Below are 19,384 nucleotides of genomic sequence, written 5' to 3' on the forward strand. Positions count from 1 at the left end.
ACACTGGCATTTCAGAAGGAGCGGGATCAGCTCAAGCCACAAACTTTGTCCTGAAACAGGGCCTTGCAAAGCACAAGTTATTAAGATTTGTTGTTGTTGTTGCTGTTGGAAAATGTTCTGAGGAACAGAAGGAAGTGTTCATGCTTTCTAAAAAAAATTGGGGTTAAAATACAAACATAAACTTTATCTCCCACCTATAAATTGATTCTTTAAATCTGGTAATTTAATCTGGATTAGTAATTTAATCTGGATCTGTATGTGGTGGCAAAAGCTCCACTGCCTGGGACATCATGTGCCACCTCTCAGGGGTGCACTGGCAGGAAGTGAAGAGGAGGAGGAGGAGGCAGCACTCAAACCCAGGCACTCTCAGTGAGTCCTCTGTCTCTTCTCCTCTCTGTATATCTGAATTTCCAATATAAAAAAAAGCTTAAAAAAAAGATGAACCTATTTACTTGAAAGGCAGAGTTACAGGGTGGGGTAGAGGGAGAGACCTATCCTCTGTTTGACTCCCCAGACGGCCACAGCATGCAATGCTGGGCAGGGCCAAAGTAAAGAGCCAGCAACTTTATCCAGCTCTTCCACGCACAGGGCAGGGGCCCAAGCACTCGGGCCATTGGTCACTGCTGTCCTGGGTGCATGATCAGGGAGCTGCATCTAAAGTAGAGTGGCTAACTCCCAACACTGCCCATATGGGATGCTGCTGGTGGCTTCACTTGATACACCATGATGCTGACCCTTCTAAGTGACATCTTAACCACCATGCCACAAAGCTCACACAATATAGCTTAAAACTTACCTCAAGTATTTGTAAGTGTGCAATTCAGTGGAATTAAATACATGCACATTGCTGTGAATCCAACATCAATATTAATTTCCAGAAGCTTTTCATTATTCCAAATATAAATTGTTCTCACTAAACAATTAATTGCTTATTCCTCCCATCTCCAATAGCTGGTAACCTCTCTTATATTTCTGTTTCTATGAGTCTGCTTGTTTTTGATATCACATGTAAATGGAAGCATAATTATTTGTTGGTCTGTCGCTTTCTCCATTTAGCATGTTTTTAATATTCATGCATGTCACGGGATGTGTCAGACTGAATTCCTTTTTCAAGGCTGTAGGTATATACCACATCTTCTTCATCCACTTATTGTGGATGGTGGATGTTGGTGGATACTCTGCTTTGCCCTACCTTTTGGCTATTGTGAACAATAAGATTATTGGTATCAGTTCTTGCTTTCTGTTCTGTTGTGTATTTATCTCGGCGGGGAACTGCTGGTCCATATGTTAATTCTATTTTCACTTTTTAAGGAACTACTGCAATTTCCACAATGGTTATACCACTTAGCCTTTTCATCACCAGTGCCCAAGAGTTGTAATTTCTCCAAAACTCTCAACAGTACTTGTTATTTTCCCTTTTTTATTCTTTATTATTTTTTCTGGTAGTAGCCATTTCAATGGGATGTCTTGCAGGTTTTAAAGATGGTATATATTTGGGGAGTAGAAAATAATAGAAAGTGTGTAAGTCTTGAAGACATAGGAGTGTGTTGGAGGTCTGTTTCCTTTTGGCTGGGTGACATTACAGAGCTTATGTGCTGAGTCTCCATTTCTAATGTGTTCAGTATGGTAACCAATAGCTCCTATATGACTTACTGTGAGAAGTGAATGACATTCGCATAGGACTTAGCACAAAAGATGGAACATGGTAAGCATTCATTATAGTGTGTATTTTATTTTATTTTATTTTTAAGATAATGATGCAACTGTAAGTTGGAGGAGGCATGGCTGAGCCATTTTGTGATGTCATTTAAAGTGTACCTCCTGAGTTATAAGTTGGACTAGGATGTCATTTGTCTTTGGTGTCTTTTCCTGACTGGTTTTAGCTGGTGGCTACTCGGACACGTCCTTTCCTAAACATGGCACTGCCCAAATCCTTTGTGCAAAGACTCCTTGGTTTTAGCCTTTCCCTCCCAGAGTGGGCTGTTCTCTCCTCCCTCTACCCTCCAGCAGCCTCTGTGAGTGATGCTGGCGACTGCTCACCAGGGCCATCGTTCACTAACTCCTGTAGCACTCGGAAAGAGCCGGACTGCCGAGGCCGGGTTGGTTCATCCTGATTGTCATGGAGCATTCGGTACACATCCGAGTGAGGGGGCACCGAGGCCGTGGATTCACTGAAACACAGGATGGCAGGCAAAACACGGTCAGGAGCTTGGCGAGGGCCAGACAACAATACACCCATCACCCTATCTACAGCAGGTCCCCAGCACAGCCACTTACTCTTCTGAATCATCAAACATAGGGGAACTCACATGGGTTGCCTTCAGAGTGTCACTGAACAATAATCAAGTCAGCACCTCCCCATGTGGCCAAGTACTTTAGAGAGAAACTAAAAGGTAACAGGAAGTGACAATTGTGCAAGACTTGGGTCTGTAATTACAGAGGTGCACACAGTGAATGTTCCTCGGATGAAAGAGAATATATGTGTGACAGCCCATGAGTACACCCAGTTAGATCATAAAATTGCCAAGAAATCCAGATTCATTTTTGATATTTAACTGAAAATACATGGTTTAAGTTTGGTTTTAAAGTTTTAACTAATTTAAGGTTAATTGGTGTGTTACTTCCTGGAAATTTTAGAGGTATCATTTTTCAGTTGAACTTTAACCTATCAGTGTTTGACAGCATATCATGTCACACTTTCATACATGTGTACCTGTTATGCTGATTATACTATATCTTTAAATAGCCACATTACAATTAATTTATAATAATGCTAAAACTTTAACTTACGCTCTACAAATCTACTTAAGAGAGGCAACAAAAATTGTCACTTTTGTACTATTTTATTTCTTTGTGTCATGTTATCACATTATCTAGTAAACTTAGTCTACACATACCTTTATTTCTTATATTACATTAGAAAGAAATCATTTTACATATCTAAAATTCTTTGCAAAATGACTTTGAGGCATTACTATGAGTTCAATGCATTCAGTCTGAGGTATAATTGGGATACTGTTATAAAGTTCTCTTCAGTCAAACAATACAAAAATGGATTATGGAACACTGACAGAAGTAATGAGATTTTATTTCATAATTAAAATTCTTAATTAAGAAAGATTGGTGGCCAAATTATTTTAAACAAATATTAATAAAAAAGGGATCATTCAAATTAAAGACTGGTAGAAGTTAAATACCAACATTAGCACCTTGAAATATTCACATATAAAACTTTATGCCTGGCAAACACTGTAAATGAAAAAGTAATTATCTCCCCACGAGTTGTTATACGAAGAGAGAAGCATCATTTCTTACAAAAAGCCTCTGATACTTTTCCTAATTTTTGACTCTCAAATGGTAGACATGCTGGATACTCTATTATAAATCTATATAAATTTGTAGCATTATAGTAGATATTGTAAATAAGAAACATTATATTTTTCAAGGAATATATATGTCTTTGGTCCTTACATGAATTCATTTCATTGCTAAATATCACATTAAGGTCAGCTTAGACACTTTGTCATCAGGCCTAGATATTTGCAATGTGAGTGATAATAAACCTTTAGCATTTTGTAAAGCTTTTCATGCAACTTTCTTTCTACATCTAGACATTGTTAAAAGACACTGTAAAGTTGAGTTTATGTGTTTAGTTAATATGCCCATGGTTCAAAAAGACTCGCATTACCTCATGGGGGGAGCTTCCCCCAGGGCAGTGGAAACCTGCCCTTGCAGGGTTTCCATAATATTGTCATCTGAGTACAACTGCATAGGTGTATTAAACTGAGCATGGACAATCTTCACACCCGGAAGTTCCATTTCCAAAGGAATGTTAGGGGCCATCTTAGCAGCAACTTTCAAGTCACCTGGGCAAATGGTACTAATAGTACTGACAGAAGAAGGGGTGCTACGTCCACTGCCACCATCAATACCGGAGGGCGTGCTGCATCCACTGTGTTAATGACCACGTTACACACAGGTGAGGCAGAGAACCAGCAATCCAGATGGAAGAACACAGAGAACAAGGACAGAAGGGTTACAAGGGATAGAAGACAAAAAGTGAGAGATGAATTCTATCACAGTGAAGCAAAGTGTTTACTTCTGGCTAGGGGAGATCTTTAAAAATTCATGATTGAAAGAAGCTTAATAAAACTGAAAAGTATAGGTGACGTTGCATTTTTTGGCTCTGTTGAGGAGTCCATGTACAAGGATTTGTACATTGAAATAAATTGGAAAGATGAAACTTGCTTTAAGAAATAGGCAAATTAATTTTACCATTGACAACACTATAGAAAATGACATAGGGGCATTCCACATAGTGGACATCATTGTACATTCCTGAATTACGATATTTAAGATGAAAACATTAATGAATAATCTTTCACAAAGAGTAACTGACTAGGTAGCATGAAGATAAATATTTTTGGTAAGATGGTTGAGCTTTATTTAGATGGTAAATGATAACTCATAGGATACATAGATATTTAAAGACTATTTTGTAACATTTTGCTGTAAGTATTTCAATATTTTGTATTTTTATTCTTCTATCGGGTGAAAAATACACCCTATTAAACTGTTCAATGGTTTAACACAGGATCTAGAAATAGCCAATAAATGCTGTCACCTCAAAATTAATGATTACAGGACAAATAAAGTAGTTTCAGATTCCTTGCATTCTACCCTAAGGCTAAGATATACTTCTTTCATGCAACATTTCAAAAGCATGCATTATATTTCCACATATTTTTTAAATTTATTTTAAAGACAAGTTTCAGGGATTTACTAAACACCAGAAATGCCAATTACGCAGATATATCTAGGAAGACTATATTCCACATGAAACTAGACAGGAAGCAGTCACATTGACATGCCAGTAACTAGAAAGTCATTTTTCTATTTGCATTTTAAGTGCAGCACAGGAGATGCATCTTATGAGTATAGAATATATTAGGTGATTTTCTTTTAAAGCGTAGCCATTTTAAAAAAGCAAAAATAAATATTAGCATTAATGTAAACATTATTATGCCTGCCAGTTAGTGCTGCTATAAACTCAAGAGAGAGAATAGATTATACAATGTGTGTATCTCTAAGTCAGTATTCTAGGGTCTCAAGGATGGTCCCAGTTTTGCATTTGCTTTCCAGTGCTGTTGATATGAACTTCAATCCCATTTATAGCGGAAAAAAAAAAAGCATCATTGTGCAATGGATTTTTAAAAAAAATTTTATCCATGTTATAGCTTGATTAGCTTGGACAACTGATGTTGTTAATAAGATTAGCATTTTTAAAAATCTTTGTGCTCCAGTTTAACTGCCAACCCAGGGAATAGGAATTTGATCCTTTATTTCCTATTTAAAATTCCACATGTGGAACTGGCATCATGGCATTGCTGGTTAAACCACCACTTTTGATGTCAGTATTTCACATATGGGTACTGTTGTGTATCAGCTGCTCCACTTCCAATCCAGCTCCCTGATAATGTGCCTGGGAAGACAGAGGGAGATGACTCAAGTGTTTGGGTCCTTGTGCCCATGTGGGCTGACTCCTGGTGTTGGCCTGCCAAGCCTTGGCTATTGTACACATTTGAGTAATGAATCATCAGATGGAAAATCTCTCCGTGTCTTCTTTCTCTGTAATTATCTTTCAAATAAATGAACACTAGAAAAAAAAAAAAAAGAATTCCAGGTGGGATATCTTAAAAAAAATAAATCCTCAATCTGTACCCTGATTACATATTACTTTGACCTATATATAATGAAACTTTTAACACTGTAGTTCAGACAAACACTGACTTAAATCCTGGAAGATTTGGGATCAAAAGAGTGAAAAAAGCATTTGTAATTGCACTGATACCTTTGGGTCCCCGTGGCCACGAGGTGAACCAACACTTTGAAATAAATGTGATATAGTTGAGATATTCACAGTTTTGAAAACCTGGGACTTACAAGGCAAGGATTTTGTCTTCTATTTCCTAGTTTCTTGATTATTTATCTAGAGGACCATATCTATAAAACAGATGGGAAAGAAATCTTCTAAGCCTGTAGAATGATCATGTACAATTTTCTGGAATAATTTTTAAAGACGTCTTGAACTTATGCTTTAAAATAAAATGGCTTTCTTGGTCTGCAATCACTGTGGATACCATTCCAAGGTATCCTGGTCTATTCCTATGACCTGAAAGTGCAGGCACTAATGAGGTTTTATGAGGCTGACTTAATGAGTTGGCAAAGACCATTCATGAGGTTGGTGATGCACTTCACACTTATTTGGGTCATTTGACAAGGAACTAATTTCCTTGGAATGTGTACAGACTTCCTGGGGACATGCTCCAGGGAGCAGCCTGCCCAAAGCCACTCTCAGGGTTGTATTTTATCATTTAGATATTAAAACACTCTGTATACACATATTTTTAGTTAAAGGGTTTTAAAATTTACATATGTACATTTAAAAACCCTCCTGATCTTTTTAAAGGCTTCAACTATGATGAAATAATTTAAAAAAAAAAACATAGGTAAGAATAAAATCCTGGGGAGTATACTAAAATGTATCATGTCCAATTTACTTCTGATCAAAGAAGTTATTCATTTACAGTATAATAGCTTGGTATGTAGCCACTCATAATCACTCTTTAATAAAAAATTGGGAGAAATTGAGAAGCTAGAGCAAATAGTGAGAGGTACAGGAAGAAGGGACAGTGGTAGAATTTTTTTTTAATAGTTCCAGATTTGTGTACTAGCATTGGATTTTTAAGCAAATTCTCTCATTTGCTATCCTTTCCTCTTTACCAAATAATCTATTTTAAAGGTATCTTTGAATGGCAAAATTATAAGTAGTTTTTAATTTTTAGCATTTTTACCATTTGAGCCTCTATCACCTACAGGGAAGAGACCTAGATGGACTTCCTGTCTCCTAATCCACACCTGGCCCAGTCCTGGTTGTTGTGGCCACTGATGGGGGAAAAGCAATTTATAGAAGATCTCTCTTCCTTTCTCTGACCCCCTCTTGCTTTTAATTAAATTTAAAATAAACATAAAAAGGTTGAATGTATATTGCTTCCACTATGCTTCTTCAGGCAGTTTTATATATTTGTACTTAAATAGTTAAATAGAATTTTAATTGTTAATCTAGAGCTATGTTGTTGGGAGTGGGACAGGTGGGATTGTGGGGTTATGCTACCGAAAATGGAAAAACAGGAAAAAATTCGAAGTGAAATCAAATAGAGACAAGGGACTAAACAAAGAAAAGAAGGACTGTTCAGGGTTAAAGGAGGAGGCAGAGAGAATAGTTCCTGGTTCTTCCTGCAACTTGCTGAGGAAGTATTAATCAATATCCTTAGGATTTTGTTCTACCAACTGAACCTTTGTTGAGCATTTATCCTGTCCTAGCCTGAGCTCTAGTGCCTGGGGATATAATATGGAACTTGGTGGAATGGATCCTGTAGACTCTGAGTTTACATTGTAGTGGGTGAACTTGTATTTGGCAGTCATGTCTTCTTAGCATCATCGCCTCTCTCCTATTCCGGTGCTCCTTCTGAACACTGTCCATTATTACAAACACTGTCTGGTTTGTGTAGACATAATCTGGTCCTGCCTCTAGCTTGTTGAAATGCTTGCACATGGAAATCATATGTTGTACATTATGTGTCAAGTGATAACTGCACAGCAAGTATGGCCCAGGCATACTTAGGGGCCGAGGGAGCTCAGAAATATATGAAAATAGGCTAGATATCTTACTAGGAGTGACAGGTATTCTAAACAGCTGTTAAGTCATTGTCCCATCTAAAGGCATTTAAATTCTGTTTTCTAAAAATAAGAGGACTGAACCCACCTATTGGCCATTGGTTTTGGACACCTGGTGTAATTCATTCAATGTTGCTAACCGGTTAGGATCAAGCCAATGAAAAAACCTCCTTTCTGTGAGCTGACTGGTTTAACCAATGCCATGTGGATGGATTTGAGATCTCCTGAACTCAGTATTTTCTGATGTAGTAGCACAGGGCATTAGTTTCTTTCTCCTCTTAGGCTGAAATAAAATTTTTAGGGAAGATACTTGAAAAGAGTCCTTTGGAGATGACCAATCTCTGGTTGATAGGCAACAACTAAGAGGTCTCTTGTTATTATCCTGATTTACTCACAACTGTCCGTGAGGGTGACCAAGATACCTCCCACGAACTCTTATTTTGTTGTTTTCCCCTCACCAACTTTGTATTTATTTTAGCCCAAGTGAGACAGTTGCTTTGCAGGATGTACCCTCATCCTTTGCAGAAGCTATAATAATGCCACTTTACTTTTATGGAAGAACTAGCATTAGTGGAATCTGACGGTACAAGGAGAGGTAGCTACTGGGATGGAATGGCCAGCCTGCCAGATATCTAAAGTGGCATCTGCTTTCCCACGTGGATCACATGTGTGTCCTGTTTCCTGGGCTTGGTGTCCATTTCATTCCTGCTGGCTGGGCTTCCCTGACCTGGGAGCGGGTGCATCTGTCTGCCTCAAATGTCACTGTGCGCTCGTCGGGATCCTCAGAGCAGCAGGGTGTTGGCTATAAATATAAATGCGGTGATCACATAACACTTCACAGCTCTATCAGCTTGTCAATATTTACTCTCAGAACTAGAGGTCAGTTGGCTGCTATTCTCTGCTAAGTGGACTTTTTTCCTTTTTGCATTTGACATCATCCCCATAATGAGAAAAGTCCACTCCAAACATGGAAAGTTACTTTCTCTTGCTGATTAGTAAACAGTGATTAGAGAAGCATGCATTCCAAACTTAGCAATATCAGAGTTTATGACCTGCTTCGGCCTGGGATTATGAAAGGTTTGGGCCGAATATTGTGCTTGTGTTCAAAGTAGTTCACATCCTGTAAAAACAAAGGGTTAAAAAAGCCCCTCAGTGCAAGATGCAAGGTTTTCTTTTTTTTTTTTTTTAGGTAAACTCAAATGAACAGTAGTTGTACATGGAGGAGATTTACCACCAGGTATTGAGAAGACTAACTCAGATGATGATGGAAATGATGAAACCACAGTGATTTTTCTTCCCTTCAACCATCTAGACACTAGTTGTTCAGGTAAGGCTGATCGGCTCCAGAACAATTAGAACCATGGTCTGGATGCATGGCTTTCAAAGAAAAATCGGACTGTGCCTTCAGGAAAGTGAAAATAAAACAGCAAGAGCTGGACTTTGAAAAGGCAAGGAAATCATGCTATCATTGCCAAGAGCATTGCGGCCGGAGCTGAGAGTCCGATACTTACTTTTGAGGCGAGCTCGGAATGAGACCCCGCAGCTGTCCGTGGAGCGCATCTTGGATATTGCTAGTCGAATAGAGCCCAATGGGTGAGTTATAGGAAGCACTCACTACCTGTCTTTTGTCATCAATGTTTGCTGCTGCAACGAAGGGCTGGGCCCTTCGGTTGTGGGCGGTACCAATGGGTCTGAATTCCTGTACAGTGGCAGACAAAATACACAGAGCCAGAATGCACGACAGAGCCGTTAATGAGCAAAATCAGCAGCCTCGTTTCTGTTAATACAGGCTTCATTCTCCACTACAAGATGAATGCAGAGGTTAGAGGAGCCGAGTGAATAAACATTTCCACGGTTCCTCTGAAGTCTGTCTGTGCTTTATTCATCTGCCAAACATCAAGATGCAAAGGAATGCACTAGATTTAAAAATGCCATAATTCAGACACTGCCTCTCATCTGTCCCCTACTGACCTCTTCAGCTATTGTCTTGACGAAATTCTAATGACTTCATGGACTTGAAAGCTTTGTGTCAGAAATGAAATTTTTGGCATAGAACATTATTCTACTTAACATTACTCAAGTAGAACTCTTGCGTAATTTTCTTTTTAAGATTTAGTACATTCTCCTCTCATTTTGAGTAACGAGGAATAAAGCATCCAGAAGAATGAGCATTTATTCATTTTAATTAATGCAGGCAATATCTTTTTCAAAAAAATCTATAATGAAAACAAGTCCAAACTTTTCATTTGGATTAGGCTATAATCTGAATAATTAGAAAACAATGAAAAATTAAAAGGCTTCTTAATGAGAAGCAGGGTGCTGTGGAAGTCCTCTTTTTTAAACTGTGATGATTTCATGCTATGTGTTTAAAGAACTCTTCGTGCTTTTCAATTCAGAAAGAATAATGTCAGTAAGTCAGAGAGAGCCAGTGCAGGTGACTTCATGGCTTGGTGCAACAGGAAGAAACATCAGAGCCGTAGTCCCCAAGTTTGAAATACACCTGAATGATCTGAAATACTGCATTGTTAATAAATTTAGCAAATTGGTTTCCAATTTATGCATTGACTTATAATTTTATACAAAACATTAGAAATAATTTTATTTTCTTCTAAGCAATAGAAGAAAATGAAAAGGGAATGCAAAAGCACATGCGAGCTGACTCTCTTTCCAGACCTTTCTGTTTGGCAGACTTATTAAGCAAACTCTTAAAAACATCATTGTCACTCACATTCAAGCGAACTTCATTTACTTTTATAAATGTGTTGCCAATGTTGCGCACAAGTTTCAAATAGTACAACCATAGATCATCTCTTGAAATGTCACTGAAGTAATTTTCATAAAAAATGGATTCTGTCATATTCTTTTTTACATTATGTTCTTCTTGTTGTCATTACAAACAAGTCATTGGGGGATGGAGATTTCTGTTAGAGAAGAGTAATGATGGAAGAGGAGTGGGAGGGACTTGGTCTCTTCCATAGGAGTGGGACCCAAGGTTTCATGGAGATTCTTTTCTTGCGAACATGAACAACTTTTCTGCAGGGACCAAGGGCTGTCAAACGCTGGCTTTTGGTTCCTGTGAGCAGGAATAGCTATCTCCCATACTATGCTCCCATCTCAGCCCATGGGCAATTTCCACTTCAATTTTTGGAAAGCAGGGGAGGGAAAATGGGTTGTAGCTTCCACAACCAGCACACAGAGTCTCTGGCTACAGCTGCTCCCAGTATTGTAGCATCTACGTCTGTGATGTGGGGAAAAACAGCATGTTGTTCACCAGCCTAAGGCAGCAGCTCCTATCTATTGCTAAAGCCCCAAAGGAAGGCTTGTGTGGAGCACAATATAACCAGTGAGTCCATAGGGTGCTTGAACACACTGACTCCTTATTCACTAAGTATGTTTTGTTGCAATAACCATGGCTCACACTGAGGAGCTGAGCAGCACTATTGTTGCCCCTGATGGAGAGCAGAATGATCCAAACAAACAAATCTGGCTTTAGAAAAATATTGAATCCTATGACATGTGAAAGTGCGTGCAAGCATTTATAGAGTGATACCATCTGGGACTTTCAGTTGATTTCATAGAAGCTTTGGATTGGCTGTGTTTTATGGTTGTTATTGACCATTACTATGGCATTAAAAAAATTGAATTGGAAATAACTGTAGGTAATGACGATGACTGGGATTCAAGTCTGTGACTCTTTTGATATGGAAGAAGATGAGAAGCTAATTGATGAATTTAGTTTTGGTGGATTATAAAACTTTCGGGCTCATTAAAGAGTGAAACAGGCAGAACTGAGCAAGTTAAACTTTATGGAATTTTTTTTTCTTTCTTTTTTCCCAAGAAAGTATGGTTTGTTTTAAAGGTCTTTATAGGTCTACAAAAATTACTTGACAAACTTACGATGGCTTTGTGGGAAAAAAATGCTTTGCCCTTATTTATTTGCCTTACAGTAATAAACTGTGAAAATATTGGTGTATAATGATCTATAGTTTTACTTCCAAAGAGCAGCATATAAGTTAATCAGCTTAAGCTTTTTCTTTGTCATTTTCAGTTTTGGTTAAAGATACTGCAAAGGTCACAAATCTGTAACTTGTTTTTAAAAAAAAACCCTCTATTTTCTACTCAGACCATCAAAGCAAATATTTTGAATACACGCTTCAAACAGTTTTATTTAAGCTTTGCAAAGCATTAGTTTATGGGCTTCTAAAATCATCCCAAAAGGCACAATAAAATGTATACACCAGGAGTAAACAGCCAGTTTAAGTATGGCACTGAGGAGCAATATTCTGTCCAAGTCTGACATCATTGTTGATGGCCAACCAGAGTCAAAAGACAAAGTCAAATTAGAAATCTGCTATTCCATTTTAATTCCTTTTTACTTTTCCTGGAAAATCATGAGTAACAGAAAATACCAGTAAATTTTTTTTTAGCTAGTAGCTAATATGAGAGTACTACTTCAAAAGGCAGGTAGAAAAGGGAATTAAGATGTTTTTTGGGGCCCAGCGGCGTGGCCTAGTGGCTAAAGTCCTCGCCTTGAGTGCCCCGGGATCCCATATGGGCGCCGGTTCTAGTCCCGGCGGCTCCACTTCCCATCCAGCTCCCTGCTTGTGGCCTGGGAAGGCAGTCGAGGACGGCCCAAAGCTTTGGGACCCTGCATCTGTGTGGGATACCCGGAAGAACTTCCTGGCTCCTGGCTTCGGATCAGCATAACACTGGCCGTTGCGCTCACTTGGGGGGTGGATCATCGGACGGAAGATCTTCCTCTCTGTCTCTCCTCCTCTCTGTATATCTGACTTTCCAACAAATGAATAAATCTTAAAAAAAAAAAAGACCAGCCTTAAAAAAAAAAAGATGTTTTTTGGTGTGTGAAATCAGTTTAAAGATTTATTGTATTTAAAGGCAGAGAAACATACAAGGAGATGCTACAGAGCCTGAAAGAAGGGGCTACCACAGCCCAGGCTGGTCCAGGTCACAGTCAGGAGTTTAGAACTCCATCCATGTCTCCTACAAGAGTGGCAGGAACTCAAGCATTTGGGCCATTTTTTGCTGCCTTGCCAGGGGCATTAGCAGGGAGCTGGATAGAAGCAGAATAGTCTGAACTTAAACCAGCACTACAACATGGAATGCTGATATCACAGTCAGTGCTGTGCCACAATGCATGTACCTGCCAAATTTTTGCAAAAATTTTTGAAATCCACTTGTATGAATGGCCTTCAAAAAGTTAATGAAAATGCACTGTATGAAAAACTATGCATTAGTTTCAAAACAATTTTACACCAAAATACATTTATGTTTTTGTTCAAATGTTATTTTAATTCAAGAAGCAAAGAAACAGAGACAGAGAGACGACAGGAAGATAAACATTCTCATCTGCTGGTTCACTCCCCAAATTTTTGTCAAAGGAGGAACTGGGCTGCCAAGTTTGTAAGTTAGAAGCCAGGGACTAAATCCAAGTGTCTCCTGTGGGTGGCAGGAACACACTGGGCCATCAATGGTGCTTCCCAGAGCCAGGCAAGAAACTAGCAGAAATCAAGAGCATGAACACAGGTTCAAGCCCAGCCACTCTTACAGGCATCTTAGCCAGAAGACCAAACACCTACCCCGAAACTTATCTTTTAAATCCATTTTCTCTAAACCCTGTGAAGCCCCTCCTAGAGTCCAGCTCTTGTGTTTATTCTATCCAGACATAACCCTCCAAATGATTCTGGTCTCTCAGGAATCCATTAAGTCATTATTTTAGCAGTCCACATATTTTAAATTAGCACTCTTAAACATTAGGAATACTATTTTGAATTAATGGGATGCTAAAGCTGCCAAAGTGAGAGCTGTGAAACTGGACCCTGTATGTTGTATCGCCAGGACATAGCTCTTCTTGGCAGTCTCCCATGTCCTTGGAATGACCCCATAATGACAGCACTCCAAGACAGGTCACCTGCCACAAACAAGGAGTCACACAATGACCGTCTCCAACAGCAACCCCAAGTTTGACTCAATCATATATGAAAAACGGTAGGGAAGTAGGAGATACAATGTAGATGAAGTGAGTACAAAATGAGGAGATTGTTGTATTTCATCATTTGGAATTTATCAGCAATCACTCTCTCATCCTCACCTCTCAAATGGAAATTAAATTAACCTTTTAATCATCTTTTTTTCCTCTAGCAGTTTGTCTCAAGTGTTTCCCATATCTCACTGGGGAAGTGTCTGGGGAAACAACACTTAGGAAAGTTCATTTCATCAAGATCACCTTCCTGTCCTTGAAACATTGCAGATTAAAGATATATTTATGAAAACACAAACTACTTCAGCTCACACAACACTGGCCTGTGCACTGCAGGGCATCTTGCCTATGAAATCCCCTTATGCAAGGACGTCTTTCTTTGTATGCAAATAGAGGCACCTTTCTTCTTCTTCTTGTTAAGAGAAGAATCATTTTTGTTTCTGAGAATCATGTTTCTGAGAATGTAAGCTTTTGAGAAGGGATGAGGAACTCCAGTAACACGCTTTCAGTCTATGGCAATGTTCTGTATATATGCCTGCTCAGGGACTTAAGTACAGGTCCATGTGAAAGGGGCTTATTCAACTGCTGGGAATTGATCTAAACAACTCTTATGGTGTTTTTGAAGCCTAAGGTTCACTTCTAAATTCATAAAAACAAAGTTAAACTCTGTAGTGATAGTGTGAGAGACTGACCATTTTATTATTTATGACTGCACGTGGATAGTAAGATTTTTTCCCCCCAGCTAATAGCTATCACTTTTAAAACAAGCAAAAAAAAAAAAAAGTGTATCTCTTTTTAATAGCAAAGGTCACACAGCTTACAGTGAATGTTTGATTTGGGTTGAGAAAGAAGAATTTGAATATTGTACTGTTCAATGACATTTGCTTTTCATCTATAATGGCATACTACAGCACAAACAGCATTTGTTTTTCAAACTACACACCTTTGTGGTTCAGGAGATTGCTGTAGATGCAGCCTTTTCTACTTGGGTGGTAGTGGTGCGGGGGTATGCCATCTTAATGCATACCTTAACATGACTTAGAGAAAAAAATGAGCATAGATAACAAGGAGTTAGTTTTTTTCTTCAACCTCAGTCCACAAATTAAATTTACTGTCTGCTTTTTTTTTGTCATTATGGTTTGTTCTAGTTCACAGAATAGAAGTTTCAGACAGCAAAGGATTCACTGAAATGTAGCTATTTTGTGTAGGACATTTCTGTTCAGAACTGGTCATGCAGAAATCAGACCTGAGAATCTCACATGGAATGGAAATCCTTGGTTCCATTAGAAGGAGAGTTAAACTTATTCTTATCTATGAACTACTCAAACACTGGCAGAAAATGTCAGCGAGAATGAGTTGTGACTCAAACTAATGGAACGTTCAAAGGCCTCTGTCTGCCTGCTTGTTGTAGCCCTTAACCCAATCTTCACCTTTAAAAGTTTTTTTTTTGTCTTTCTTTCTCCCACATGTAGTATCACAAATACTGATAATGTATAACCTCCAAATGTAGGACGCAAGGGGTAATCCATGATTAATGAGAATCCAAAACAATTAAAGCTATTATTATAGCTTAAGATCCAAGTTTTAGAGTAATTATACTCAACAATGAATACTTTGATAATGACCCTTCAACTCCAGTGCTGGAGAGAGCACTGTATAGCTCATCTTGTGCTTAGCAAACACTTGCTGAGCCTGGGAAGGTGGCAGAAGGCGGCACAAGTGCTTGGGCCCCTGCCAGCCAAACAGGAATCCAGGATGGAGATTCTGGCTCCTGACTTTAGCCTAGCCCTGCTTTGCCCATTGTGGCCATCTTGGGAGTGAGAAGCAGAGGTTGGAAGATTCTCTTTCTCTCCTTCTTCTCTAAAGCTCTGCCTTTCAGATAAATTAATAGATACTTTAAAATACATAAATACTTACTATATCAACTGCATGTTACAGTGGATAATGCAGCCAAGAGTAAGAGTCACTGGGGAGTGGCTACTTTGCTCCAATCTGTCTAATTAGCTCCACATCTTTTTTTTTTTTTTTAGATTTATTTTTATTTGAAAGGCAGATTTTAATGGGAAGAGAAGGAGAGACAGGAACGATATCTTCCATCTACTGGTTCACTTCCCAAATGGCTACAACAGCGGGGCTGAGCAGATCTGAAGCCAGGAGCCAGGAGCTTTTCCTGGGTCTCCCATCTCCTCTGGTTTCTCAGGCTATAAGCAGGCAACTGGATTTAAAGTGGAGCAAAGAGAACAGGAACTGGCACCCTTATGGAATGTTGGTGCCTCAGGTCCAGGATTAGCCTGTGTGCCTCTGTGCCGTTGAATCCACATCTTAGCTTTCCTATAGATAAAATCAATTTAAAAATTAGGAGAAATTTTGAGTGAAAAATTAATTTGCAGAAGGATAATGTACAATTTTGGATTGGTGGCATATATGGAAAAGAGAATAAGAACTACATCCAGTTTGTCCTGGAAACATATAAGGTTGAGTGACCAATCAGTACATCTCTATTGGCCTTAAGTGTACCTTTTTGTTGAAGCACCACCTAGTCTGCTGTTCTTGTGTGCCATCTCAAAGTGTAAGCTGATGAGGGTGGGAGGAGGCAAGTAGGCTTGGGTATTACTGCAACTTTACTTCAGTCAAAAGTTTCGGACAAGAATCAAACAGACTCAGTCCCTCTAAAGATGATAGAACTCAGCATGCTTCTTTACTCTGGGGTAGGAGCTTGTAACTAATGGAAAACAGAGCTTTGATCCTCATAACTTGCAATAGCCCTTGCAACAGTTGTGAGGAAGGCATTCCTGGCTCCTAAGAAGCCTCATCATGGAGACAGCTTCCTGGGTCACCAGTGACAAAGGTCAGGAGGCTTCCTGTTCACAGCCCTGGTTGGGGGAGAAAAAGGATGGGGATAGGAAACCTCACTAATAGTGAATGCTCCCAGTTAGCTGCGAACAAGCCAATGTGCCAAGGTCTTTGTATGATTTCATTTAAATCCCTATGAAGCCCTATGAGATACACAGATTGAAGTTGTTTTAAACAGAAGAAAATAGAAGCTTAAGGAGACAATGGAAAACTGGAAGGATAAATTCAGCAGTTGATGTTCCTGAGAGGCAAATATGCTGAAGCAAATGTGTCAGCAGTTCGCTTTCATCAGATGCTTGGGGAAACTACGCATTGGGAATATTGATTCCGTTGAGGCATGATACTTGTTTCAAACATCTTTATCTCTGTATCTCTACACCTTGGGAAATTTTTAGCCGGTGTTGTAGAACCCTTTACTTCATTAATTTTTTCAGTACATCCCAGCTGAGGTTTGACTTCATCAGTTTTTTGAGATATTTTGAAAGTAGCCCCAGTTAGATAAACAGCAGATTATTAGATTAATTGAGCTCACTAACTACAGTTGCCGCCAGAGGAAATCCTCGATCTTTCGCAAGTCAGCTGCAAGGGTAGGATCTCACCAAGATAATACAATGTAAAACTCTTCCAAGAGCAAATTTAATTACAGAATGTCAGAATTTAGAATTAAAGAGGAATGTCAAATAAGCTGTGGGTGAAGCTCTCCAAGGAGTGAAGTACGCCATAACTATTAGATTAGGGACACCTGTTTCAAATGGCGGCCTCTGCTTTCTGTTCTATTTTGCTTTAACAAGCTGAATGGCTCAGATTACCTCACGGCCATTTGGCAGAAGTTCATCATAAGGACTGAAAGAAGTAAACCCTATGTAGTTTTAGCCAGAAGTTTCCTGATGAGAACGTATTTTTAATAGGCTGTTTGCTTAGGCATACTTTTCTTCTTTTCACTTGATGTAAGAAGACATGGAAAACAGAATCAATCCGAGACAGTAAAGACACAATTGCTTTATAGGTGACCTGCAGTGATTATAGTTGCCTCTTCTTGCTCTGGGTGGTCATTCCCACCACTTATAAAAAATACATACCTGTGGTTCTGATTCTAAGTTGATTTTGAAAGGATGAGCTTTGCCATCTTCAGAGACCTGTGGGGACCATAAGCGAGTGTCTGCTCTGTAAAAAAAAAAAAAAGTTTGTAAGCTTCAATTAAATGGTTTTAGTATACTTCAGTTCTCCACAATATTTGTGAAAATAGTAGCAACTCTTACTAATTTAGGCAAACACAGTGTCATTCCATAGATTCCCCATCTAATTATTCTTGGACTGTGTAATGTGGTTTGATGATTAAGGCTGCCTTGAGGACACTGTACATTTTCTGGAGAAAGTCATCTTCTATAGCACATGGATAATAGTTCCAAGAGAGATTACGAAGGGCCACTGTGCAGTTGGCCTTGAGCCAAATTCCTGAGTCTTCTCTACCTCTGTGCTAGCTTACCCAGGCCACCACAGGAGACAGCTGGAGATCTGCCAGTTGGATTTGTTACAGCATCAAGAAACTGTCTTCCAAATCAAAGACTGACTCCCAGTGAAACTGTTCAATTTGTCTTGACAGTAGGAAGATGGACTCTCCCCCATTGTCATTACTATAATAATATGTGGGGATTCAGTTAGAGGGGACTTGGGAAGGGAAGAAGGGAAATCCCACAGCCTATGGAACTGTTTCATAAAATAATAATAATAATAAAAAAAGAATACAAGAAAGCAAATGTCTTTTCCCAAAGCTTCTCATGCACCAATGTGCGCCCACATGGCTCCAAAGGGGCTGCATGCCTTTTAGGCACACAGGTCAGGCACAGATAAAGAATGTATTTCACCCCATAAAACAGCAGACTGACTGGTTGAGCCTTCTGCACCATGGCAGGGAAAAGCATCAGGAAAAGCAATGACAGGATGACCACATAAGAGCACATTGTGTTCATGGCTCAGTTTCAGATCATAGGTCTAATGGTAAGAGTTCAAATTCAAATTTCCTATTTATTCTTTGAGTCAGAAATGTGCCAGTATCTAACACACTCATGTGTTCACATATTTTGTAACATGCTTCTGGATTAAATTATGTACAAAAGAACTAATAGCATGTTAGAGCTTCACAACCAGCACTTAACATACTTATATTTTGGCACATTCAGAAATTCATTTAGGACAATTTCTGTATTCCACTCCATTCCCCAAGCACACTGAAAACAGCAATGCAACTAGTGGAGCTGTTCCTATTTTGTGTGGTCTATTTTCATTGTCTACTCACTGTGTGAGTATAGGATTTTTTTAAAGTCTCTTTCATCCCAGAGAATTGTTTTTAGAAGTGGTTCCAACAACTGGAATGACTGATGTTAGGGAAGAAGAGATTTAGATGGCTGATGCAATTAAAATTCCAATAAAAATTCCAGGCCAATCAAAATTCCAGGCCCTGTGGCACTCCTTAACACTGGGGGGATGAAACCATTTATAGTCTGGTTCAGCTTCTCCTGAAAACAGATCAAATTTTGATACCATCAAATTAAGAAGCACCTGTCAATTTTGAGACACAGCTGATGTGCCGCAGCTTTAATCCTGTCCTGTGCATCAGCATGAGTCATGGACTCAGTCCCGAAGCCATCAATAGCCAGGATGACATCACCAGGACACAGGTTGGCAGCTGCCGCCTTGCTTCCTGGAGTGATCTGGAAGAAATCATGGCCTCATTAAAAAAAAAAAGCAAACATTTGACAATATCTTCAGTTCTAAATATGATCCTTGTATTCAAAC

At 39.0% G+C, this 19,384-nt stretch overlaps 1 protein-coding gene across 4 annotated transcripts in view; it reads right to left on the bottom strand.

Annotated features, from left to right (window-relative positions):
- Positions 1 to 19,384, bottom strand: part of PDLIM3 (PDZ and LIM domain 3) — a 30,649-nt gene that overhangs the window by 2,015 nt on the left and 9,250 nt on the right. Inside the window, exons 2-6 of one of the 4 annotated variants that reach the window (XM_040965920.1) lie at positions 19,148 to 19,299; positions 17,668 to 17,752; positions 8,790 to 8,857; positions 3,689 to 3,952; positions 2,041 to 2,171 (exon numbers count right to left, since the gene is read on the bottom strand). In XM_040965920.1, the coding sequence (XP_040821854.1) occupies positions 2,041 to 2,171; positions 3,689 to 3,952; positions 8,790 to 8,857; positions 17,668 to 17,752; positions 19,148 to 19,299 (700 nt within the window). Of the gene's footprint in view, positions 1 to 2,040; positions 2,172 to 3,688; positions 3,953 to 8,789; positions 8,858 to 9,248; positions 9,437 to 17,667; positions 17,753 to 19,147; positions 19,300 to 19,384 lie in introns of all 4 variants that reach the window. The other 3 variants (XM_040965921.1, XM_040965922.1, XM_040965923.1) reach the window with 3 other exon arrangements.

Source organism: Ochotona curzoniae, unplaced genomic scaffold (genome assembly GCF_017591425.1).
Source record: "Ochotona curzoniae isolate NIBS_2020 unplaced genomic scaffold, NIBS_Ocur_1.0 scaffold_4505, whole genome shotgun sequence".
In the NCBI taxonomy this organism is placed as follows: Eukaryota; Metazoa; Chordata; class Mammalia; order Lagomorpha; family Ochotonidae; genus Ochotona; species Ochotona curzoniae.